The 27,797-nt window shown below is 41.8% G+C and overlaps 1 protein-coding gene across 12 annotated transcripts in view; it reads right to left on the reverse strand.

Moving 5' to 3' along the window:
- SCEL (sciellin) overlaps nt 1-27,797 on the reverse strand; it is a 77,880-nt gene that overhangs the window by 29,029 nt on the left and 21,054 nt on the right. For 9 of the 12 annotated variants that reach the window (XM_084844778.1, XM_084844775.1, XM_084844776.1 and 6 more), the window contains 9 exons: nt 26,615-26,683; nt 24,238-24,297; nt 21,687-21,755; nt 15,280-15,333; nt 14,035-14,073; nt 12,233-12,304; nt 1,870-1,944; nt 987-1,046; nt 65-121 (listed from right to left, as the gene is read on the reverse strand). In XM_084844778.1, coding sequence (XP_084700904.1) covers nt 65-121; nt 987-1,046; nt 1,870-1,944; nt 12,233-12,304; nt 14,035-14,073; nt 15,280-15,333; nt 21,687-21,755; nt 24,238-24,297; nt 26,615-26,683 — 555 coding nt within the window. The remainder of the gene's footprint in view (nt 1-64; nt 122-986; nt 1,047-1,869; nt 1,945-12,232; nt 12,305-14,034; nt 14,074-15,279; nt 15,334-21,686; nt 21,756-24,237; nt 24,298-26,614; nt 26,684-27,797) is intronic. The other 3 variants (XM_084844779.1, XM_084844777.1, XM_084844773.1) reach the window with 1 other exon arrangement.

Consider the following 27,797-nt stretch of genomic DNA (forward strand, 5'->3'; position numbering starts at 1 on the left):
TTTCTGGGAAGGCAGGCTATTAAATTAATTAATTAAAATAAAATAAAAGTCTTCTGAGACTTACCCCTTGTCACTTTTATCACTGGTGGCTTTGACTTTGATGAGATTGTCCAAGCCTTGGCTTTTTTTAGAAATGAAACAAAATCAATAGAAGGAAGTACAGAGATATTTCAGTGAACAGCTAGAATGATTCAAAGGAAATAAACCACATGAAATCTTAGCAGCTAAAGCTTGAGTATATTCATGGCAATTTATAGTTAAGTTGGTTTTAATTTTGACAAAAAGAAAATGCCAGTCAGCTGGAACTGTGAACTTCAGACTGTCCTGCGTATGTAAGCACGTTGTTATATTAGCATTATTTCTCCCTTCCTTCCTCCATAGAGCCCAGGACAGGTATTTCCCACAAGGTTATCAACCTCTGCAGGTCTGGTGGCAACCACCTTTAAGACAAAGGCAATAAGATTTGGCTAAGGGGTATTCAAGATGGGCAGAAGGAGGTGCTGCAACTTCCATGTGGTTGGCAGTGGAGTTAACCAAGCTGCCTCCCTCCTGTGGCACTTCGGTACTAGGCAGGGACCATAATCAAGGGCTGCTGCTCCTACACACCACCTTTGGGGGACCATCTTAAAGGTTTGGGGGGATGGGGAGTGCAGGCCAGCTCACTTCTGATCCTGACTTAACATCTACAATCCCACTCCCAGTGGGCACTGATATGTTGCCAAAGATGGTTCACGTCATCTGCTACCTTAGTGCTCCCACTCCTCAAGTTCTCCCAGCAGATGGGCTGTGGGCAATTTTGTCAGCAGGTAGGCTGTCAGATCCTCCAGGGTCTCTGACTTGGTGTAGTAAAGTTGTGGCAATTTTAAACCTATTTCTGTGTCTCTTCCACCCTTGCGTCCATCTTCATGTTTCCCCACCACAGGCACAACCCATCCACAGCTTAATATTTGCAAATAAATGATGTAAAAGAGCCTTCTAAAACCTACCCTTGGTCACTTTTATCATCTGTGACTTTGACTTCAATTAGATTATCCAGGTCTTGGCTTCTTTAGAGATGAAGCAAAATCAGTGGAAGAAAATAGATATTTCAATGGTCAATCAGCTAGAATTATACATTTGATATTCAGAGCAAATAAACCACATGAAATCTTTATAGCTGGAGTTCCAATATATTTATGGCAATTTATAGTTAAGCTAGATTTAATTTTTGACAAAAGAAAATGGTAATCGCTTGAAAAGTTTAGCTTCATAATGTCCTGCATAAATAAGGTCTGTCTGATATTTATAGCATCCTTCCACTGCAGATGTCAGGGCAGAATATATGAAAGTCTCTCTTTCCATATCTACAACAACTCTACGAGATCGGTTAGGGTGAGAGAGAGTGGCACACCAAGGCCACTCACTTACCTTCCTAGCAAAGTGGGAATTTGATTCTGGGTCTCCTGAACTCAGGTCTCCCTAATCAAGTCCAAGGCTCTGTCCCAGAGTCTGCACAATTTGGATCCATCAGGGCTAATAAAACTCACCAGATATGTATGGCAGCTTGCGAAATGTCTGATAGCACATTCCCCCTGCTTTAGTACTTCTGAACTAGCAACAAATAAGCAAGCAAGCAAATGTTGCTTATCAAGTCCCCAGTGAGCTGTTATACATGGCTAGCGGGCCATTTAGCTTGGTGAGTTGTGTTGTACAGGCCTGCTGTAGCCAAAAAGTATTCTGTCCTTTCTCCAAGAGGCTCCAGGAAGCACACACAAGGTTATCCCATTTTATCCTCAGAACAACCCTATGTGAAATACTTAGGACTTAGATCACATTATTAGTTTTCATTCTGTGATGACATCAGAAGAATGCAAAGACAGTAGGTCCTACCTCCCAATTCTGTCTGTTGTTGCAGTTCTGCTACTGTTTGCACCTGATTCACTGGGTTTCATTGGACATACCTGCCTACAAAACAGATAAAATAGATTTATTTTACATAAATAGTGGTGTGTTTGTTTTACTTATACAGCTTACACAGATTAGGGAGACAAACTGTAATGATCTTCCAGACAAGCTAGGAAGTTAAATCTTGGCACAGTTATAGTTCAGATCAGGGATAGGCAACATGGCACCCACAGGAACAAATGCACCCTCAGACACTTTTCTTGATGCCCACCAAAGTACCATTTTTTAAATTTTAAATGAAAACTGTTGTGGGCACCACAGCAAAATAGCTGCCATGGGAAGTGTGGCTACTCATTTCCAAACTCCACTTTTTGGACTTTTTAAAATTTACAAGAGGCACACATTAAGCATTTTTCACAAGTTCCAAGAGTATTGATAAATTATAAAAGAAATTAACTTAAATGCTAGAGATGTAGAAAAAGGAATAAGAAAGGCTATGAGTGAACCCTGCAGTTCTCTCAGAGCTGCACTGTATTTTTATTCATATAATTCCCGGTAAAAGCTAACCCTAAAGTTAATACTTTGAAAGAATAGGTTACATTGTTGACTCCTGAGTCTCAATAGACCATTTTTTATAAATGGCATTGTAAGGGGCAGATCCGGCTGCCTGCCAGAAGGAGGTTATACTGGATCCTGATCATATCAGATCAGTAGGCAAGTATCTAAATGTAGACTTAAGACACAACCAGGTTAATTTGGTGTGGTGCTGGAGATGCTAGATATAAAAGAAAACCTTTTCCCCAGACTTCACTAGACTACATTAAAAATGCAAATTAAAGTCTTCCTACAAAAGCACTTCGAGCAATTTAATATATTGAGAATAGCCAGAGATGAGGGAGACAAAGTATATACATAGATAGATATATAGGATGAAATCCAACATTGCACTAGCACAGTGGAACTTTCTCCCTTTCTCCTCCCCTCTGCAGCCCTCTGTGGCACCTGAGAATCTGCTCCCAAAGGTTTTCCAGTCCTCTGGAGCAGATTTTAAGGATGTACTGGACAGGGAGTTTTGAACCTCTGTTTTCAGTGGAAGCAGTTCACCATTTCTGACATCACTCAGCCATTAGCATCTTGATGTCTAACCCAGGCCCCATCTACACTGGGCTTTTACTCTGGGACAGGTATGAGTCAAAGTCCCTTGTGATAGATGACGTAATTACAACTTCGCAGCCATCCATGGTTTTTGCCCAGAAAAAGCGGAGTTCTAAGGAGTCATTTTACTGCAATTTTTTGGATTTGCTGCAGGTTCTGTCCGTTCCTTCCCCGAACTGACTTCACATCTTACAGTGGGCATGTTGTAGGCATGCGTAGTGCCTGCATCACTCTGTGATGCTCCTTTACTCCCCCATCCCTTTGCAGCTGCACAGTAACAGAGACACAGAGGGGCGTTTTCATTTATTTAACCACACTTTCGCACATTTTTGCAATGGTTGCTTTTGGACTCAGTGCCCAAGGGCTGGGGAGGGTCTTGGGAGAGGAACAACGTCACTCTGGGCACCATTTCGGAGTGATGGCTAGGCACGTAGCACTCACGCTTGTGAGTGCAAGCCATCGCGAGAGTGTCAGGCTGGGGAACTGACAAACTGATGGTGCAGAAATGAAGGAGCACAAAACACCCGATTTTTACCTAAAACAGGGTCAGAAAGGCACAGCAGAGCCCCTCAAATATAAAACAGCCACTGAAGTGTTGCACCCCCACACTCATGGGACTGCACTGCTGCGCATTTCACTATAATGGCAAAAAAAGGGCACGGTGAGTCTCTTAGGGAAGCGCACAGTAGATCGCAAGTGTATCGCAGGGCATGGTGATTCGAAGCCACATTGCTGCGCAGTTGCGACGGGGTGGGGGGTCAAAGCGGTGCCATACAGATGGGGCCCCAGGCACTCTAGATGAAATACTATTGCTGTCCAGCCTTTCTGTTTTGTTTAATCAATCAATCAATCAATCAATCTCTCTTTTTTTTTTTTTTTGCATGGCTAAAAGGTAATGCTGATTGAGTTGGCAACAATCAGATCACCATCAATAAAGTTCAGTGCAAAAATCCAAAAAAACCTGCTCCTCCAAAGAACATTTAGTTATGATTTCATCACAAAAACAGCTGATAAGACTTCAATGGCTTAATCCTAAGTGCTTGAGATATGAACACCTGCAACTGCACAATGTCAAAATTATCATATTACAATGGGATTTCAGGAACAAATCAACTCATAGATATGATAGATCGAATGTTTTAAACCTTCAGCACTTGTATATTAGAGCAGCACGGACATTCAAAATGCATTTTAGGGCTGCTTTATTTTCAAAACAAACACCAAGAAACCAGTTTGGTCCTTAACCACTTACAATCACCAAAACCAAATAGGCTGAATGAAAATTATGTATATCAAAAAATATAACAAAATTCATTAGCATTTCTGACTGCTAATCAATTGTTTTAATTTTGTATGAAATATTAGTATTTATATTACATTTTGTTATATTTGGGGGTATACATAATTTTCCTTCAACCTATTCTGTTTGGGTTATTTTCAAAACAACCAATGTACTCCTTAGTGGCATTGATAGTGGTCCATAAATTCAGGGGACTAAGTGTGCAATCCAATGAATATCTAGTCAGAAGTTAAGTCTCACTGAGTTCAGTGGGATTTATTCCCTGGCATGTGTGCAGAGTTGCAGACTTGGTTTCAATCCTAAACACATTTACTAGAGACTATGCACTATTGAGCACAATGGGATTTTCTTCTGAGTAAACATTACACTGTCAATTGAGAATGTCATGGTACAGAAATGCCTTCAGTTTTCTATACATTATTGACCAGGCTGTGGTAGGTGGCTGTGGCAACTGAACATGAAGAGGAAATGAACATCAGCAGATCCTTTGGCTTCTTGCATATCCCTTTAATACACATCAGCTACAAGAATTCCACATGTCTAGTGCCACTGGCATTGCTGGACTCTTCATGAGTAAGGGCACACACAGGGTCAGCCCATGATGAAGAGTGAGGTGACCGTTTCAACATTTCAGATTTGGGGATACCATTAACAGATTGTCAATCATTTCATTTGTTGTTCTTGTTGTTTTTAACCACCATAGTAAAATCTATCATTTGTATTTTCCCTCAAGAGCCCAAATGTCTTTGGCTGACTGTCTCAGACTGCAAATCATAAAATAAGTAAATAAAATGTGTTAATTGTCTTTACACCACAAGGTCTCCTGAGATTATGTACCATTTCACATGTCTCTCTAGAGCCTATAGTTCGGGGTATCTTCTGAACTGGTGCAGACAGAGAAGCCAAAGCTATACCTGAAAGAGATTTATCCCCTTTCACATTCCCAACTGAAGGCACTCTTGAACAGGAAAACTAAATACCATGCCTTGTGGTACTTCCCATGCGTATAACAACACATACAGGGAAAGCTTGCCCTTCAAATATTCCAGTAATACTTTCACTTCTTCAGAAAAGTTCTATGGACATCAATGTACCCATTTCCATGACATTTCTAGGCTTAATCCTTGATCCTCACTCTCCACAGTAATCAAGCTTCACCCCTTTCTACCCTTCTCCCTCTGTTGTCTTCCCCACTGTTAAGTTTAAATTGTAAGCTCCTCCAGACAATATTTTGGGACTTTTTTATTTACCTTATAAAACTCTGAAGTGACAATGCTGTAAAAATAAGCATTGCATAACAGTTTATCAGCTAAGCCTGTCTCCATTTTATACTGTATTTTATACTGGGTTTTTCCCCTTAGTTTATCATGATATCTTGTTTAAGCCGTGGTGCATGCCAGGAGCAATTTGCCTAACTATCCGCCTGGATACAGCTTGTCATGTTCTCCAAACCTGGACGGCATGTCTTGTTGGAAGGGGAAACAACCCTCAAATAACACTACAACAGCCCTGAGTAATCCACACATATTAGAAAGCTGGGATATACATTTTTAATAAATTTCCTACATTAATTCGCTGGGTTGACCTATTGAAATCAGTGGGACTTAAGTTATTATCATCATCATTATTACATTTTTAAAATTTATATCCTGCCATTTTCCCAATACTGGGACTCAAGGCAGCTTTACAACATAAAAAACTTCTACAGTTATAACATATAAACAGAAATATACAAAAGTTAAAAATATAATTAAATCATCAATAATATTAAAATTGTATAAAATATCAGAATTTTAAAAAGAAAGACAACAACAATATAAACAATAGTACCAATCCATCATATTCTCACAGGTCCAGACTACCTATCCCCAAAGGCCTGCCGGAACAAAAAAGTTTTTACCTGCCTGCGGAAACATACCAAGGAGGGTGCCACTCTCACGTCCCTGGGAAGGGAGTTCCAGAAACTTCTTGTAATGTTAGTAATGACTAACTTAATTCTCATTGATTTCAATGGAGCTACTCCAAATATGACTAAATTTGGATTCAACCCAATATCTTTTACTGTCAACCAACAAGTTTAGGACTACAGTGAATATTCGACCTGAGCCTGGAACTCCTTATGGGCATGCACCAGCACACGCTTTGAGCTTATTCATACACATAAGGCTTTCCAATCCAAAGGCAGGGAAGTTTCCACAAATGCATTCCACTGAGTCACCCGAATGATTTTCTTGTTGCTGCTGCTGTTACTCCATTCAAAATGTTGGGCAACGTTAAAGTTTTCTAAGTAAACAGCAAAACAGCAGCCATAACTCTTTTCCTGCGGAAGAGTTGGCAATGAAAAGGGCGGCCTGTCATCCGAAATCTGGGGCCCAAGCAAATGAGAATTGTTTTCTAACACTGTGTCATCAGTACTGCCTAGTTTTGACAGGCCAGGGCTATTTGTGTCCTCATGGGGCAACGCATAAGCTAGTCAGTAAATGAAGAAGTTGCTCCAGTTCAGGACACAGTTTTCATTTCTGTCAAGACATTGACCAGACAGTGCCAAGCTGATTTAAATTCACGTCACTGAAGACTAGACCATGAATGGTAGCCAAGGATTAGGAAACTAAACGGCACTGCAGTCAACCATGAAAACATTTGCATTCTGCCAAAAATATCCTGAGCTGCTGAGTACAGTCATTTTCAGAATTAAATGGATAGGAAGAAGCTGTCTTTCAGGTTGTTTTGAGAAGTGGTATGAGAAAAGAATTATGTAACACCAACTCATTCACTTAGGCGTTCAGCATAAGCATGGCTTCCTAAGGCACTCTATTGATACCACCGTTAAAAAGCACATTTGACTACTCTATGGTAATCCTACAAAATATTAACAATTAAGGGTGAAATCCTAGACAGAAAGAAAGTCCTAGAGCTCCCAGCATTCCCCAGCCAGCATGCCTAAACATGTATAGGATTGTGCCATTAGTTATTCATTTAGAAAAGAGGCAAAGATTGAATATTTGACTGCAAAGGTGAACCAGATGGTGACATGTATTGCTAGGAGGAATTCTGTTCATAAGTCATTTCTACAAAATGTCAGATAAATTGGGATTATTTTCCTGTGTGCTGAAATACAAACTACAGGGCACAAAATTATTCATTTGCAGGACAGCCCCACCCCCAACTCTGCAAAATACAGTCAACTACATTTCCATAGTTATTCGCAATATTTCCATGTATACCAAGACTTAGAAATAGCTAATAAAATCATCTTTCTCCACTTCCTACATTTCAGTCTTTATGGGGCATCTATATAATGTTATCATCAGATAGTTGTCCTCCTGTGCCTTCCCCGTATTTCTTCTGCCTTTTAAAAATCTGACCTTTTTAAAAAAATTACCAAACAATAATCCAGTCTATGCAGGTGCAGATTGCCTTAGTGCTACACTTCCATTTTTTAAAAAAGGGGTGTGGTTTTGACACGTGCAGTGACGTCTCAGGCAGGCGAGCTATTGCCATATGTCTAGACCTCAACGCACATTGCCTGTTACCTTTCCAGTCATTTTAGCCACATATATATATATATATATATATATATTTAAATCGATATAAAAAAACAACACACTGCCTTTCTGGCCTACACAATTCTATTACTGTTTATATTTATTTTTGTTTTTTTAATTATATGTTTTTCTTCTGCTTTTAAACATTATTGAAATAATAGTACAATAATACATCATTGCGCTTTATCACATTTTTTAGTTGCTTTTGGAAAAAAGTGTTTCTGGTGTGTTCAAATTGTCCCTTCCCTGCCCATATAGCTATGTCACACCCACTGTTGTGGATGGAACCTAGTGGGAAGTACACACACCAAAAAACACAATATACCTAAAGTGTGGAAAGCTAATTACAATTCTGCACATTGCTTACAGGAGAAGAGCAATGGCTGGAAGTGCCCATCTGGAAGCACCCTAAGTTGCTGAGTTGGGAAGATCCTTAAATAGTGCAGCTGTCTTCCAAACATTCTGGTACCAGTCATCACCCAAAAATCTTTCTACTCTTTAAAAGGATGGTTAAAATGACTGTATAGAAGGATAATCCAAATTAATTAATCCTCAATTAATGATATGGTCCATAATGAACCAGAAATCCACACAAGCAAAATCCGTTCATTCAACCAAATGTTTCTGTTTACAGCAGACAAGGTTCCCAAACTTAAAAAAACCACTGACTCTTGCTCCCTGTGCCTTTAAGAGCAGCTTGATTAGCAGACCGTAGCAGATGACTATACCAGCAAAGCATCACCTGCTGATTGGAGCAGATCAAGCTGCTCTTCAAGGCACAGGAATCTAAATTACATGCAGGTTTGCCAAGGGAGGTAACCCAACAGCAGTCCCACATTGCACTGTGTATAGAGCAGGAGTGCTAGGGTTTCAATTCTGATGCTTTAGATGTTGCTTTAGGAACTCGGAAATAACTACAGCATCTGAAATGGCAGCAACTCCCACTTCGTTGTTCCCTTAACTTACCCTCCCCTCCTGCTGACTGTAGCAATGCCCTCTCCTCAGAGGACTGATTGTATCCTGTTGACTTTAACATGCTTCTTGACTTCCAGTGTCTTTCATAACATCTCTCTGGACAAAAATATTTGTCTTTTGAAAATACATTTGAGAACTAATTTTCACAGGATGAGCTTATTTGTTCTTGTCACAAATCCATTATTATGACTCTTAACACAACAGTTCACAGAGGTTAGACAGTGCTATAAGGGGGAATGCTCTCTCCCCACCCTCCCCACTCTAAATTACATGCAGCACCATTGCCGAAGGGCACCATCTTCAGACTCTACTTTGCTCTCTCCCTCCCCCCATACTTTTTTCCTAATGCTGCTGAGATTATTGTTTCATTGACTAACAAGGATAGGTAGGTTGGGATGGAGCAGAAAACATCGCCTTTCACAGGTGATTCAGACTGAAAACTAGAATATTTGCATGAGTGCTGCAGTTTATCAGACAGACAACTGATCTAGTGAATCACCAGCTTGTGTGAATAATTCCTTGGTGCCAATGTTAGCAAAATTAAGGTTGTACAACTGGCAAGGACAAAATTTAATTTTTGTGTTACTTCCATTCTGGTGTCATATATAGGATTTGTGAGGGTCCCCATCCCACCCCATTCCACAAGGTGTCAAATTTGGCCCTAGGGCCAAATTCACAGATGTTGTACTAGGAATACAGGAAAGAATGTTCCAATAACTTTTTGAAGCTGCTTATAGTTTAGATTAGAGCTCTGTGCAAATAGCCTCTTGAAATTCTCCACCTTACTTGTGTGCAGAGAAATTTGGGAGCCAATTTCACTGAATTTCTCCAGGGGAAAGAGAAACTCTCCACAGTTTCTCCCAGTTAGGGCTTCCCACTGGCAGGGCTTATAGCACAGCTTCTTTCTTTTGTGGTAAGAATTTGTGTGTGTGGGGGGGGTGTTTCATGCTGCAACAGCATCAGTTGTCTTGGCAAGTTGGACCCCAGTTTACATCCACTGCAATGCAGGTGTCTGGCTCCAGGGATGAGGTGGAGTTAGTGCTCCGCCAAAATCTGTCCTCCAATTTCCTGAAAGTTTTTTCCCTGCCCCATAAAAGGGGCTTCCATTGTTCCGTCTAATTCAGGATATTTTATAATTTCTGTGTGTGGTGTTTTTGAGCTTACCAAATCACAACTAGCCTCCCAGGCTGCCTGTATGCCCTGATCTGAAAAAGCCCCATGGGAGGAAATACCTCATGGTGCCTTAAACTGGACTTTAATTGAAGTGTAAGAAGGTGAGGAGGCTACAGGCAGCCGAAGAGATAATTGTACAATGAAAAACAGGACACTCCTGAGCCACCTCCTAAGTAAAGTAAGCCCCCCCAAACCCAAACCATGAGAATTTCCCCGAAATTTCTTCACCACTGTATTTCTTTTCGGAAGCAATTTCTCTTCTATCAAATTGAATGAGAAAAAAATGTGGGAGAAATTTTCGGCACAGCACTAGTTTAGTTACTGACACAAAATAGCTATATAGCAAGGTTACCATGGCAACTTGTAGCTCAGTCAAATACTGTTACCACAGCTCTCCACCAATGGTGGAACTGGAACAGAAAGCTTGATATGCTAATAAGCACCACTGGGGAGGGTGAATATGAAATGAATGAGGAAGAGGATTAGGAAAGGTTTAAACAAGGCTTTGTACATGGGTAGTGGCAGCAGCAGCTTTTCCTAGTTAATTCACTGACGTTTTATTCTCTAAGATCTCTAGATCTGACAACGGAAATCTTTCATCAGTATATTGTTTCCTAGAATATTTCATAGCTCAATGTGTGTTTCAAGAGGGGAGCGCTCCTAGATTACTCTGTAGTGCACCAAAATATGCTGCCGGGTTTATTAAAGAAGTCTGATTACATACTCTAGACTATAAGCACATATAAAGATTCTGGAAACCATATCCCAAATAACTGCATACATGTGACCCAAATCAAGATAAGAGACTAGGCCTCTAGGTTGGAACCCAAACATTTCCCCTTTACTTTAAACTTGATGCTGGGATGAACCTTCAGTTAAATACTTCCTTAGGAAGCATACATAATTCTGATCATGGTGGAAGTAAATTTAAGTTACAATACAGTGATTTTAAAAAGCCCTATTCAGGCGCTATATCTGAACAGTGAATTTTGACATATATAGGGGGGCACAGGGATGTGCATGCCGAAACTGTTTCCAACATCCCAATCTGCTCCATCCTGGACTTTCCCACACTGAGTGGAAAGGGCTGAAGGGGACTTCTACAGGCATTTTGGTGAATGCATATATATATATGCCTCTCTGCGATCAGACTCCTGATTTATCAGGGTTTTCCTGATCGTGGTGAGGCTTCTACGTGTGTTCACCCAAACATGTGTAGAAGCCCCCTTCAGACCTTCCTGCTCAATGTGACTACTGACTCTATATCTTTTCTATTATGTTTCTGCTGTTAAATTATTGTATGTTATGAGAGCCAGCGTGGCGTACTGCTCATTGGAAGGACAGATACTGAAGCTGAAGCTCAAATATGCTCAAACACATGGATACATAATGTAGAGAAATTGTGCATTGGTATGCGTGTCTAATGAACATCTTCTCTACTGTGGTGAATTATTACCGCTCCAGTGCAGCGCCCTTATAATAGTCCTTACAGACTCAGATCCAATGTGAAAGATAAGCGTTGAACTACATCTTACATGGAAATGTATATAATGAAATCCCACAACGGTTTCTTCTTGGCAAAGCAGTTTCAGAGGGAAACACATTTCATGGGTGACGTGGTGGGGAAAGCAATGCTTAACCCCTCTCCCACCAGTGCTTTAGCACTGGAAATGTCCCCAATATACCACTCCCCTCATGGAGCTCTACCTGCACATTTACAAGATAGCCCCAGGCAGAGGTGGGCAACTTGTGGCCCTCCAGATGTTTTGGCTCATCATCCCTCACTATTGGCCATGCTAGCTAGGGCTCCTGGGAATTGTAGGCTAAAGGTTGCCCACTCCTGCCCTACAGGATGGAATCATCAGGGGAGTGAATTGTATCAGAAAAGCAGCAGGTGGGGAAAGGCTGTGCACCTCCTCTCTCCTGCCATTTTTCCTCTGGAAATCACCCCCTCTTTGCCTTGAAGAAGCAGCTATCAGGATTTTGCCACAAGTACTTGAAGAAAAAGTGTACTTCACCCTGGATCCCCTAGATCACAGGGGATGTGTAAAACATTTCACTAGTATAACTGCAACTCTTCTGGCTTAAATCTTTCCCAATGAAAATCAGTGGAGCTTATAGTGCTTAACTTTGGCTCCTCCATACCCAGTAGCAATCAACATTGTCCACATCAATCATCAACTCCAGCAGCTGGACTTACCTAGTTCTGGGATTATCATTCGCATCAGCATTTGACTTTGGAGATGTAACTGGTTCTGATGAATAGATAGTCCTGCAGAACAAAACTGAAATTGTATTTTATGCAGAAATAGCATTTACTCATCTGCTGCTCAAGGGTCATCTTGTTTTATCTGCAAACCAACTTTGTGAGATAGCTCAGGCAGAGAGATATAGTGCTATGGCAAAGGCTACATAGCTGCATGGGGATTTGAACCTCCCCAGACCAAGTCCAACACTTCTAGCCAGCACTCCACACTGAGAGGCCTAGAGAAATACACTAAACATTACCAGCTTCGTAATGAAAGGAAATACTATCTTGCATCATGGTTCCAGTCTCAAGCACTGCTCCTCCTTTGGAAGCCGTTCAGGATATGAGCAGTGAAGCTAGACAGAATCAAGAGACAGTGCAATCCTATACATGTCAACACAGAAGTATGTTGCACTGAAGTGAACCATGCTTCCTCTTATGAAAGTGGGTATAGGATTACAGCCAGAATCATGCAGCAGCCACACACCCCACAAAGTAGGCCTGCTTTCCAAGAGCAGGGGTGAGCAACTTCAGGAGGTCCAGGGGCTATTTTTACCAGATGCTCCCACACCCTCCACTCCCTCACGGTTGCCAAGAATCCATTAAGGATTTTTTTTTTTTAAGTAAAAATGGCATTCATAGCTTGGGGGTTCTCCTGAGCCATCTTTGTCACTGAAGCTAAGGTGGCTTCAGTGGCATGGCCTTGTACCAGCTTCAATTGGTGGCCCAACTGCACCCCTATCTGGACAGGGATAACCTGGCTTCAGTCATCTGTGCTTTGATCACTTCCAGATTAGAGTACTGTAATGCGCTCTATGCGGGGCTGCCTTTGAAGATGGATCAAGCTTGTGCAAAATGCAGCAGCCAGATTGATAACAGAGACAAGAAGATCCAAACATGTAACACCTATTCTGGCCTGCTTGCACTGGCTGCCTGTATATTTCTGAGCTCGATTCAAGGTGCTGGTTTTGACCTATTAAGCCTTACACAGCTCAGGACCACCGTATCTGACAGAGTGCCTCTCCCAGCATGAACCTACCCTATACTATGCTCATCGTCTAAGGCCCTCCTCCAGATGCCTCCTCTGAGGGAGGCTTGGAAGGTGGCAACAAGGGAGAGGGCCTTTCTCGGTGGTGGCCCCCTGATTTTGGAACAAGCTCCCCAGTGAGGCCTGCCTGGTGCAAACATTGTTATCTTTTCAGCACCAGATTAAGACCTTTCTCTTCTCTCAGGCATTTGGCAGCATATGATAAGGTTTTTAATTTGGGTCCTAGACTTCTTATTGTTCATTGTTAAAATTGCTTGGAGGTGTGTGTTTGTGTGCTTTTGTTTATGTTTCTATGTAAACAGCTTTTATATTATGTACAATATTGTATTTTTAAGATTTTTAATCTTTGTAAACTGGCCAGAGAGCCTTGGCTAGTAGGCAGTATAGAAATGTAACGAATGAATGAATTCATAGTGGCTATGCAGCGCTAAAAGGATCAATATTAGCTTGCAAACTATGGACGCCATATTTCCCTCCCCCAATTCTGTTTTCTTAATTTGGGGGTGGCAGGGACTGGATGTGGCCCATGTGTTGCTCACCCCTGCTCTAGAATGTTATTATAATTCCCTTGAAAGAAAAGGTTTCCTTTCCATTATATTTTTTTTCCTATGATAACTGGCCATGAAATAAACTACGTAAATGACACATGCTGGGCTGTACAAAATTTTCAAGATTCAGCCTGAATACCATGAAATAAAATACATACATTTTTGGTCCTCCTGATTTGTCTGAAGTAGTAGGAACTCTGCAGAAAGAAAAATATAAGATCCAGTTAAAAATTATTAATACTGGATTTCAGTTACATTCTGGATGTTCCAAATCAGCTCTGGATAATCACAACGTGAAGTAATTCTGGAGGTGAATTGAGCAACAATGGCAATTTTGACTTGGCCTTGCTGTGCTGTTAATCAATGGTCATAACACAGAAGTTGAGGTGAGGGCAGTCCTATGTTTTCCAATCCAGGGTAGTAACTGGTAGCCAGGTACTTGCAATGCACAGAAATTATGAGGCATAGCGCTGACATCTCAGGACTGAGTTTTAATTGCACCTCTGCTATCTGACACTGTTGATTCTCTGCGAAATAATGAAATCAAAACTAACCCAGAATGGAGATATTAGGAATAAAACCCAAGCTTCATACACTTTTAACACTCCCATCGGGGGTGGCGAGGGGAGAGTTTCTCTACACCATAGCTACAATCAAAACAGCTGAAATGATATTTGGGGGTATCACACTGTAACTGTTACTTTTCTCCCATTCTACTGGTGGAGGAGGAGTTCAGGGCAAGCTTTTCCAGAAAGAGCACAGGAGTGGGAAACCTGTGCTCCCCCAGATTACTGGACTACACCTCCCATTATCTATTACCACTGGCAATGCTGGCTGGGATGATAGGAGTCGGAGTCCAACAACATCTGAAGGGCCACCGGTTCCCCAGCCCTGCAGACGATATTTATGAAAATCTATTTACAAATTATCAACGTGAAGATGGAATAAGGAAACAGTAATCAGAGACAGTTCTAGGCACAAAGAATCGCAGCATCACCTAGCTTGCAGATGGGGACCTGCACCTCTGTCCCTTGAAGAGGTGAGTGTCACTTTGATGTGATGACTCTCCTCCTCTTGACTCACTCACACCTTCTGTATTTGCATATATCGTTAATGTCCAAAGCTATTCAAAGTCCATCTATGGGCCATTTCACATATGACATGGCAGCAAACACAGCTTTGCCACCAAGTATACCCTTGATGAGGAAACACAACTTATTGGGGCTTCCTAACAAGTCTTCCTCTATGATGCACATATCTGCAAACTTGGGTTCGTTGCATTCATCCATTACATTTTTAGGTGTACACTTAAAAACAAAACTGGTGTACACTTGAAAATGTAGGTAGCCATAAATGTTATTCTAAAAAAGAATCATACTAATAAGCACTGCATTCATCCTTACGGTTTATTATTGATGGCTACTGCTGCAGCTGTATTTGGTGAGGCCCAGGAATGCCTGTACAAAGAAACAAAAACTGAATTAATTTGCATGCTGAGCATATAAAATATTTATATTTCACAAGAAGTGTAGAGGATTATGAAATGTGTGCATGTGTGTGATACTCAACAATTTTTATAACACTTGAGGGCTAGAAGCACTTGATGTGTATTATTTCAGTAGTCTTAAAACAACCCTTTAAGTAGGTCAATATTATTATTTCCATCTGATAGCGCAGAGGGGAGAGGTTGAGGCTAAGAGACAGTGGTTCAACTAAAGCTGCATAGTGAGTTCGTCAGCTCAGAGGCAAAATTTGAACTGGAGTCTTCCTGGTTTTCATTTTATGCTAGTTGCAGCAGAACATTTGCACAAAGTAGTTATATTTAATCCTTCAAGCATTCAGCTCAGAAGGAATCATTACTCTGTAGTGAAAAGATAATTACAATCTTCTAAGCCAGGGGTGAAGAGCCTCTTTCAGCCTGAGGGCCAAGTTCCATTTTGGAGAAACTATCAGGGGCCAAATTCTGGTGGTGGGTGGGGCAGAAATCAAAATGGGTGGGGCAAAAAACAAAACAAAAAATACCAATATATTTTAGCTTGGAGCACTTACAAACAGCAATTAAGCCTAAGAAGAGGCACTTCAACCTTTAAGAATGGGGAAAAACTGCACAGAAGCCCAGGAAACCACCACACAATCAGTGGTTGGGGGAAAGGGGGTGTGAACCCCCAAGGGCTAGGTTGGGACGCCTGGCCTAAGGTTCTCCACCCCTGTTTTAAGACCTATTTTTGCCTTTCCTTCATAACAAAAAGTATGGGAATTGCAATTGGCCAGCAGAAGACAGTGATTTGGAGGATTGTGAGCAAGCACTGTGTTTGCACGCTCTCTCCTCTTTCTTTCACATTTAGGATTTACTTTCTTGTCCCCAGTTTGAATTAAATCACAGTTCAAATCAGCAAACTGTGGTCTGATTAATCCTTTCAAGCTGGGATTACAAACAACACTTTGATTCTGATTTAGAAGGATCACTCAAATCACATTTTGCCAATTTAGAAGTCATGGTAAACTGGTTTGATTCAAATGGCAATTAAACCCTACAAGTGAGGAGGAGGAGGAAAAGGGAGAAGGAGGAGGAGGAGGAGGAGGAGGAGGGAGCATATAAACACAGCTTTCACTCATGTTCCTCCAAACTATAATTTGGAGGATTATCTGAATGAGCCCCATTGACTTGGTTCACAGGTAGCAGGCAAACTGCACAAATGGCCTTCACAGGCCAGATGTGGCCCATGGGCCATATGTTACCCATCCCTGCTTTAAACAAAGAGAAAGACACGTGGATTTCAAATAAACCTGTTAGTTTTTAACACACTTTTAGATCTTTATTCACAGAGTCTCACGGCCAAACTGCATGTTACTTTAAAGACATAACTAGCAGCTCTCTCTCTTTCTCTTTCTTTTTTACTCTAAAGTAAGCACAGGAGATCTAATATGGATCAGGACACTAGTATGGGAGGTAGGGTTTTTAAAAAAATCTTTACTCCCTGGCATGGTCCCAGTCCATGATCCCCTTCATGGATCACTGCCTTGTTGTGGTGAAGGGGCTTCTGTAACTCAGTGAAGCCATAAGCTATGCCATGCAGGGCCACCCAAGACGGACAGCTCATGGCAGAGAGTTCTGACAAAATGTGGTCCACTGGAGAAGGAAATGGCAACCCACTCCAGTATTCTTGCCAAGAAAACCCCATGGAACGTATCACAAGGCTAAAAGAGATGACACTGGAAGATGAGCCCCTCAGGTCGGAAGGGGTCCAATATACTACTGGGGAAGAGCAGAGGGAATTTCGAAGTAGCGCCAGAAAGAGTGAAGCGGCTGGGCCAAAGCCGAAAGGACACTCAGCTGTGGATGTGTCTGGTGGTGAAAAGAAAGTCCGATGCTGTAAAGAACAATATTGTTTAGGAACCTGGAATGTCAGATCAATGAATCAAGGTAAGCTGGAGGTGGTCAAACATGAGATGGCAAGATTGAACATCGACATCTTGGGAATCAGCGAACTAAAATGGACAAGCATGGGCGAATTTAATTCAGGTGACCATCATATCTACTACTGTGGGCAAGAATCCCTTAGAAGAAATGGAGTAGCACTCATAGTCAACAAAAGGGTGGGAAAAGCAGTACTGGGGTACAATCTCAAAAACGATAGAATGATCTCAGTACGAATCCAAGGCAAACCATTCAACATCACAGTAATTCAAGTCTATGCCCCAACCAGTGATGCCGAAGAAGCTGAGGTTGATCGGTTCTAGGAAGACCTACAACACCTTCTAGAACTAACACCAAAAAAAGATGTCCTCTTCATCATAGGGGATTGGAATGCTAAAGTAGGAAGTCAAGAAATCACTGGGATAATAGGGAAGCATGGCCTTGGTGTACAAAATGAAGCAGGACAAAGGCTAATACCGTTTTGCCAGGAGAACACGATGATCATAGCAAACACTCTTTTCCAACAGCACAAGAGGCGACTCTACACATGGACATCACCAGATGGTCAATATCGAAATCAGATTGGTTATGTCCTTTGCAGCCAAAGATGGAGAAGCTCTATACAGTCAGTAAAAACAAGACCTGGAGTTGACTGTGGCTCAGATCATGAGCTTCTTGTTGCAAAATTTCGGTTTAAATTGAAGAACATAGGGAAAACCACTAAACCATTCAGGTATGACCTAAATCATATCCCTTATGAATATACAGTGGAGGTGAGGAATAGATTTCAGGGATTAGACCTGATAGACAGAGTGCCTGAGGAACTATGGATGGAGGTCTGTAACATTGTTCAGGAGGCAGCAACTCAATCCATCCCAAAGAAAAAGAAATGCAAGAAAGCCAAGTGGCTGTCTGATGAGGCTTTACAAGTAGCTGAGGAAAGAAGGGAAGCGAAAGGCAAGGGAGAAAGGGGAAGATATATCCAACTGAATGCAGAGTTCCAGAGAATAGCAAGGAGAGACAAGAAGGCCTTCTTAAATGAACAATGCAAGGAAATCGAGGAAAACAATAGAATGGGAAAGACTAGAGATCTATTCAAGAAAATCGGAGATATCAAGGGAACGTTTTGTGCAAAGACGGACGCGATAAAGGACAAAGAAGGCAGGGACCTAAAAGAAGCAGATGAGATTAAGAAGAGGTGGAAAGAATACACAGAAGAACTATATAGGAAAGATCTGAATGTCCCTGATAGCCATGATAGTGCGGTCACTGAACTTGAGCTGGACATCCTCGAGAGTGAAGTCAAGCGGGCCTTAGGAAGCATTACTAAAAACAAAGCTAGCAGAGATGACAGTCTTCCAGCTGAGCTATTTAAAATCCTAAAAGATGATGCTGTTAAAGTGCTGCACTCAATATGCCAACAGATTTGGAACACTCAACAGTGGCCACAAGACTGGAAAAGTTCAGTTTACATTCCAATTCCAAAAAAGGGCAACGCCAAAGAGTGTTCAAACTACTGTACAGTTGCGCTCATTTCACATGCCAGCAAAGTTATGCTCAAAATCCTACAAGCTAGGCTTCAGCAGTATGTGAACCGAGAACTACTGGAAGTACAAGCGGGGTTTTGAAGAGGCAGAGGAACTAGAGGTCAAATCGCCAACATTCGCTGCATCATGGAGAAAGCAAGAGAATTCCAGAAAAACGTCTATTTCTGCTTCATGACTACACTAAAGCCTTTGATTGTGTGGATCACAACAAACTGTGGCAAATTCTTAAAGAGATGGGAGGACCAGACCACTTTACCTGTCTCCTGAGAAACCTGTACGAGGGTCAAGAAGCAACAGTAAGAACCAGACATGGAACAACCAAGTGGTTCAAAATTGGGAAAGGAGTACGACAAGGCTGCATATTGTCACCCTGCTTATTTAACTTATATGCAGAGTACATCATGAGAAACGCCGGGTTGGATGAATCACAGGTCGGAATTAAGATTGCCGGGAGAATTAGCAACAACCTCAGATACGCAGATGATATCACCCTAATGGCAGAAAGTCAAGAGGATCTCAAGAGCCTCTTGTTGAGGGTGAAAGAGGAGAGTGCAAAAGCTGGTTTGAAACACAACATTAAAAAAACTAAGATCATGGCATCTGGCCCCATCACTTCCTGGCATATGGAAGGGGAAGAAATGGAAGCAGTGACAGATTTTACTTTCTTGGGCTCCAAGATCACCGCAGACGGTGACTGTAGCCATGAAATTAAAAGACGCTTGCTCCTTGGAAGGAAAGCTATGGCACACCTAGACAGCATAGTAAGAAGCAGAGACATCACCTTGCCGACAAAGGTCCATCTAATCAAAGCTATGGTTTTCCCAGTAGTAACGTATGGCTGTGAGGGCTGGACTATAAGGAAGGCTGAATGCCGAAGAATTGATGCTTTCGAACTGTGGTGCTGGAGAAGACTCTTACGAGTCCCCTGGACTGCAAGGAGGACAAATAAGTCAATCCTAAAGGAAATCAACCCTGAGTGCTCATTGGAAGGACAGATACTGAAGCTGAAGCTCAAATATTTTGGCCACCTAATGCGAAGAGAAATGTCTCTGGAAAAGACCCTGATGCTGGGAAAGACTGAAGGCAAAAGGAAAAGGGGACGGCAGAGGATGAGATGGCTAGATAGCATCACTGATGCAATGAATATGGACTTGAGCACACTTCGGGAGAGAGCGCAGGACAGGAAGGCCTGGCGTGCTTTGGTCCATGGGGTCATGAAGAGTCGGACACGACTGAACGACTGAACAAATGGTCCCAGTCCAGACTGGGGGCCCCTCACACCTGCAATTCACATTGCCAAAAATAACCTATTTGTTTAAATTTATTACTTTTTGGCAATTTAAATTTCAGGTGAGGGCCCCTGATCCAGATTAGAACCACAGTGGGGAAAAAGGTTAAAGCCCTCTACCCCAGGCTCCCAAGACTGATTTGCTCTCCTGTGCTTATTTTAGAGTAAAAAAGGGGGCGACACAGCTGCTGGCTATGTCTTTAAAGTATTGTGTAGTTCGGCTCTGAAGCTGCTGGAAAGGCATGTTTATCACAGATACCAGCAGTGCCAAAGAGGACTGAAGTAAACACTGAGTGAATATGGGCTGTGCCTTGGCACAAAGCAAGGAGTTCAGCACAGGGAGGTATTTTACCGTGCAGTGCCAAAGTTTCCAGTCATTATTCCACAGAGATAGAGTAAAATGTTCACCCACACTGAAAAACCATGAACCGACAACTCACATTTCAGCTCACTTTCAAGGTTGTGTGACTCAATTTATTCACAAGAAGAAACAGTTCTGTAACTAAATTAACTCTTTCAGGCAATGTGGGGGCCATAAGCTCAGTGGCAGAGCACATACTTTGCATGTCTATTCTCCCAGGTCCGATCTCTAGAATCTCCAGATAAAAGCTCTCAGATAGTAGGGCTGGGAAAGACCCCAAGATCCTGTAGAGCAAAGACCAATCCGAGTAGATGGTGCCATTGGAATGACTCAACGTAAGGTAGCTGCTTATATCTATTCATAAGGATGCATTGCACTCTGATGCGACTTTACAGTAGGATTCAACATGGGAGTATTTCAGGTTTTGAGAAATAATGGGCTGGACCTAGACTCAGTAATCCTAGGAGTACACCCACTGAAATCAGCAGGTTGGTCATGACTAACTTGTCCCATTGATTCTAAATGTTCTCCTCTCAGCATGACTAAGTCTGTCTCTAACCCAATGAGCTTGGAGGAGAAGGGAAAGCAGATCAGCCTTTAAACCAGGGGTGGGCAACACATGGCCCTCCAAATGCTTTGGCCTACAACTCCTATAATGCCTTACCATTGGCTATGATGACTAGGGCTGATGGGAGTTGTAGGCCAAAACATCTGGAGAGCCTCAAGTTGCCCACCCCTGCTTAAAAGTCTGAAAAGTTTTCAAGAAAACATTCACTGTGGAAAAGCTTGTGATTTGCTTGCTCTGTGACCCCATCTTCATTTCATATCTTTTCTTTTCTTTTTATTTAACACAAACATCCTAAGGAGCTGCACAAAAGTTGTCAACCTAACAAACAAGCACAAATTCTTCTAAAGCTTTTCCTAAGATTTGGGAGTTGGACATCAACTTTACTAATATTCTAGTTCCAGTGGAGGCTGGTCCCTCCTATTTTGGTGGGCTCTGATCCATTCTGGGTTTCAGTCAGAACCATCCAGCACTCTAAAGGAGCTATCTAAGGTGCTGAACCCTGTTCCAAAAAGAGTTTCAGCACCTTAGATAGATTCTTTAGAGTTCTGGCTGGTTCTGACTGAAACCCGGAATGTATTCACAGCCTCACTGAAATCGAAGCCACCAGCCTCCACTTTCTAGTTCTTACCTTTTGTGTTGTTCCACATCATCTGTAGTGGCCTTCTGGTTTGAGACTGGGGGAGGCATCCATGACTGCCTGTTCAATGTTAATTAATGGACAATTTCTTTATATTTTAGCTTGTTTTACAAGGTCTTGCATTTGAACAACAATAAAATCTAAGACATCATGTTGTCTAGTCTATGGGTCAATTTAAGTCCCATTGTTTGTGTCCCAATTAAAATGAATGGGGACTTAGGAGAGCTTAACTGGATATTGCCTATTGTGATTTTCATTAATACGAAAGCAAAACCCTTGAACATATACAGTACTTCTGTGATTTGTATCCCCACTGAGAATTTCAGAGAATAAATTTCTTTTCAGTGTCTCCAGCATCTCCTCCAGTCCCAGGAATAAAGCTGCCACTTTCCCCAAAAGTGGAGGCGAACCCAATGGCTATTGCTTGTTCACGTCTACATACATTTCTAGAATCAGAATGTGTTTTCCATGCTTTTCAAGCAGAAGGTCCCAGATTTAATCCCCAACATGTCCATTTAAAGAATTTCAGGTTGCAAGGCTAGGATACAATGACATTACGTTATGCCCTAAATGGTAGGATGTATTAGAACCCAGTTTGGGTTTTCCTGATATGCCTTCTGATCATGCCTGCCACAAGGGAAAACCCTGAAAACTCCCAAAAGCTTACAAGGCAACTATCCTTTTAGTAAGTGAAATGTAATAAGTAAGTAACCATTCTGTGCTTTTGTCATGTGGAAACAAGATGTTGTGTTGCTTACCTACATCAGCCTAGCACTATCCTTGTTGTTGTGTTGTTCAGTCGTGTCCGACTCTTCGTGACCCCATGGACCATAGCATGCCAGGCCTTCCTGTCCTGCGCTCTCTCCCAGAGTGTGCTCAAGTCCATATTCATTGCATCGGTGATGCTATCTAGCCATCTCATCCTCTGCCATCCCCTTCTCCTTTTGCCTTCAGTCCTTCCCAGCATCAGGGTCTTTTCCAGAGAGTTTTCTCTTCGCATTAGGTGGCCAAAATATTTGAGCTTCAGTTTCAGTATCTGTCCTTCCAATGAGCAGTCAGGGTTGATTTCCTTTAGGATTGACTGATTTGACCTCCTTGCAGTCCAGGGGACTCGTAAGAGTCTTCTCCAGCACCACAGTTCGAAAGCATCCATTCTTCGGTGCTCAGCCTTCCTTATAGTCCAGCTCTCACAGCCATACATTACTACTGGGAAAGCCATAGCTTTGATTAGACGGACCTTTGTCGGTAAGGTGATGTCTCTGCTTCTTACTATGCTGTCTAGGTTTGCCATAGCTTTCCTCCCAAGGAGCAAGTGTCTTTTAATTTCATGGCTACAGTCACCATCTGTGGTGATCTTGGAGCCCAAGAAAATAAAATCTGTCACAGCTTCATTTCTTCCCCTTCTATATGCTAGGAAGTGATGGGGCCAGATGCCATGATCTTAGTTTTTTTAATGTTGAGTTTCAAACCAGCTTTTGCACTCTCCTCTTTCACCCTCAACAAGAGGCTCTTGAGATACTCTTCGCTTTCTGCCATTAGGGTGGTATCGTCTGCATATCGGAGGCTGTTGCTAATTGTCCCGGCAATCTTAATTCCGACCTGTGATTCATCCAACCCGGCGTTTCTCATGATGTACTCTGCATATAAGTTAAATAAGCAGGGTGACAATATGCAGCCTTGTCGTACTCCTTTCCCAATTTTGAACCAATCGGTTGTTCCATGTCTGGTTCTTACTGTTGCTTCTTGACCCTCGTACAGGTTTCTCAGGAGACAGGTAAGGTGGTCTAGTACTCCCATCTCTTTAAGAATTTGCCACAGTTTGTTGTGATCCACACAATCAAAGGCTTTAGCGTAGTCAATGAAGCAGAAATAGACGTTTTTCTGGAATTCTCTTGCTTTCTCCATGATGCAGCGAATGTTGGCGATTTGATCTCTAGTTCCTCTGCCTCTTCGAAACCCAGCTTGTACTTCTGGTAGTTCTCAGTTCGCATACTGCTGAAGCGTAGCTTGTAGGATTTTGAGCATCACCTTGCTAGCATGTGAAATGAGCACAATTGTGCGGTAGTTTGAACGCTCTTTGGCGTTGCCCTTCTTTGGAATTGGAATGTAAACTGACCTTTTCCAGTCTTGTGGCCACTGTTGCGTGTTCCAAATTTGTTGGCATATTGAGTGCAGCACTTTAACAGCATCATCTTTTAGGATTTTAAGCTCTATCCTTAGCATTAACAAATTAATTTTCCTCCCCAGGTTTTTTAAGCTCCTCAAAGATTTTGCCAAGTCTGCATTGGCACAGGGAACAATTATTCTAGACCACTTCTACTTGGGTCCACCAGGGTTACCTCGGTGGAAGTCTGCAAATTTATCCTTTGAGTAAGTTGTACACTTCACCCTTCTGTCACTTAAACCTCTCTTTTAAAGGACTTAGTTGGGGTAATTATTAGAATCAATGTATGCATTAGGAAGGTAGCTTTCACTAAAACATTTATGTGTACTGATACATGCGTTACATCCCAAGACAGTAAAAATAAAACAGGACAGATACCTTTTCTTCTTCACAGGTGATGCAACATTGCCTGTATTGACAGATACATCAGATTCCTTGCTGCAAAAAAACCACAATTTTCAGACATAATTTAAGATCATAGGGAGATAATCAAGTATGTAAACATGATATCTACCATAAGATCATCCCTTCATTTTCTGGAATTAATGAACTGCCTCAGCTGATGACATCATAGCTAACTAAAATGTGCAGACATGAAGTGGAGATACAAAAGTAGAAATGCCCATAGTTGGGTTTTTCTAATAGTTCCTGTTAAAGGATCTTTGTTGAATAATAATCTCAAACTTAAAATGATTGAATTTCACTTTCTCCCAGGTATCGATGCTGCTTCAGGATGATGATTATCAATAATAAATAAATAATACAATTTAAACTGATCAGCCATTTAAGAATTAAATTTCACTGCTTCTAGACATTATGATCTGATGGGCAGCACTCATCCCAGGGACACTGGTTTGGGCAGCATCGACAAACATAAGCAGCAAACTAATATCAAAGATGACCCAACTGAATCTTGAAACAATCAAAGGCCTTGGGAATTCTGCATCGGTAGTTACGTGGAGAGTGAGGAAGATGGTGCTGACTGAGAGCTTGGAGGCTTCTGCAGATCCAATGCCCTGCCAGGTTACTTTTTGCAGGGTGAGAGGGGTGGTGGAGGCAGTTTTTGCTTCTCTGTCTTCCTTCTAGACAGGCCTTTGAGCCTGTCTAGAGAGGGTGTGATGGCAGGGGCTGGGACAGGGTTGGAGAGGCCATAGGATTTCTCATATCTTGGCATCTCCTCTCCCATCCCCACCTTGCCCACCGGAATGCTCCCTTTTCCTTCCATCTGTGGCCGCATTTGCGACCTCTAGAAGCAGCCAGCTTGGTTCTTTTTGCAGCAGCTCCCAGGGGGCAGGGGAGGGGGACTGGAACTTGGAGTCTCCCTCCCAAGGTTGTAGCAGTGTCTACCAGCTTAGGAGGGGGCCTTTGAACAGTCCTATGGTCCCTGAGAAAGCATCCCAGGGACCACAGGATTGCTCTCCAACTGACTCAAGATAGTTATATCTGTATTGACAGTTGCATTTGCCATAAACATTAATAAGGGCATGGGCCATCCCCATGTGAGTGGAGCTGCCCATGTGGAGATCAGATAGAGCTAAACAAGGCCCTGTACCCCTCTCTCCACCCCTTGGAACACAGCCATAGCATACTAGGTCATTACTCAAACAGAAGCTCATGCTTATCTCCCGTATCCCCAGCAAGCCCCCTTTTTGCCAGGATACAAATTGCTGAATTATCTTGCATCCAGGCAGAAAGGTCTACACTGGAATATAGGTGGCATCGTGGGCCTCCCATTTCTGGTAATGACTTATTGTGCCATGGTGCCCACCCATTCACGTGTGTTGTTGCAGGGAAAGGGCTGAGCCCTACATCAGTCCTCCTGCATGCCCACATAAAGATGGATCATGGAATAAAATACCTAAACACTTTTTTCAAGCATGAATGGAAAATCCATACGGAATGAGTGAACTAGGGAAAAATGACATCTGTTCATAGAAAAAAAAAACATTCCTGGGCAGCTCCATCAACCTTCTATTGAGCCACAGCTGGAGGGTAAAGGAGATGCTGGCTGTGATCTGATGTAAACTATGGTTTGTCATTACAAGAATGAACCTAGGCAAGCCTTGGAGTCTCAAATTTCCCCCTTCACCTTTGGTGCAGCTGTGAAGAGACTGGAAGCTTTCACTTCCATTTTCAATTAACCACAATTTAGCATATGCCCAAAGCCAAAACTGTGGTCAACCTTAACTATGGTTTAATAAAACAGACCATTTTCAGTTGGTTTGTTTCAGTTAACAATAGTTAAGACTAACCATGATTTGCCAGGGTTCAAGACACGCCACTAAATTTGGGCTAGATAAAAATGGAAGTGGCCATGCTAGAAAAAAAGATGGCTTGTGCATTTCCCCTCTATGCTTACATAGGTTCATTTTCTTAAAGATAAACCATAGTTTATTGTTACGTCTGAATGAGGCCATTGTGGTTCATGTGGAAAACACGGACAAGTAATGCCAGAATCAAGATAGCTATTGCTTTTATTCAAGGCATGGCTCAGACTTGGTACTTCCCCATAAGGCCTGGTTTACTGGTTACTTTTTTGGCATGATTGGTCCTCTGCCATAACCAGTTCCCATGCAACATCAACAGTTTCTGAAGTTCTGAATCCTGCGGATCAGCTATATTGTGTATTAATTCCCATGCCAACATCAGTGGTTCCCAGGAAGGACGGATGGTTACACAGAAAGTATCCAGTTGATTTCTACCAAACCTGGTGTGCCCCCTAAACCGACGACTCTGAAGCCTTGCTCACACATACCTCTTACTTGGCCTGCTATCTAAGGCAGGAAGCTTATTTGCTTTGTCAGCATCAATGCTGCCAGAAATCCTAAATAAAGATAAGTAGCAAAGTGAGTTTTCACTAAGGGTAGAAACTAGCTTTGGTTAAAAAGGAAGACTGCCTGAATTAAAATGTCAGCATCTAATATTTCCTAGCAAAGCAGAAAAAGTTTGCAGTAGCTGCTACACACAATTTTACGATGATAATGAGAACAGAATAGAGTACTAGCTGACTCAATTATAACGCTATTGCTTATTTGTTTGAAAAGTTTTGAGCTTGCAGAAAGAGTTATTTTAATTAAGTTTTTAAAAAGCAATGAATTATTAAATGTCCCAGGGTTATTGTACATTCTTTTTTAAATGAGTCTTGCTCTTGCATGGCAGTGGAAAACATCAAATGCTTTGACAAGTCCTTTAATGAAGACATAAAATGGCTCTGGAATTAAAGCAATCCCTTACCACTCCATATGGAGTATAATGTTCCCCCAACGCCATCACCACACACAACGATTTTTGGAGATCAATACAATTTAAAGATGTCCATTGTATACAATCCCTGGTGAAACACAGTTGGGAGATTTACAGCCATTACATCAAACCGAAGAGGCTATGGTAGCTGTGTTTAAAATTGATTTCATTAAGCCATTAGATTTACATTAAAGAAGAGGCACAAGCCCTTTCCTGGCCTTTATGGATCTTATAGTCTCTGCTGAAAAATATTTTCCTGACTTCCACTGAAAAGGTGCCATTGTCAGGCTTTCACTACCAGGGCTAAAATAAACATTTAAGGTAGCAAATGCAATCATATACATAGTTACCAGGATTTGGTACTTCTGAATAAACATGCTAAGAATTGTGCTGTAAATAGGCACTGAGCAGACTTGGGGCATATTACGGCTCAGACAACAATAATTGTCTGCTACAGAACAATTATCAGCATCATCAGCATCATAGTTTATTTGTATCTCGCTTTTCCCTCCAGAAGGAATCCCAAAGTGGCTAACATAATCTTTTATTGTTTTATCATTTGCTGTAAACCGCTTTGGGATTTTTAAAATGAGACATGGTATATAAATATTCTAAAGTAATAAATAAATACAGTAATATAAAGTAAAATACAACATTATATAAACATAAACATACTATGATAAACCTATAAACAA

Source organism: Heloderma suspectum, chromosome 3 (assembly GCF_057233095.1).
Source record: "Heloderma suspectum isolate Gila_16-S chromosome 3, 16-S_ref, whole genome shotgun sequence".
NCBI classification, from domain to species: Eukaryota; Metazoa; Chordata; class Lepidosauria; order Squamata; family Helodermatidae; genus Heloderma; species Heloderma suspectum.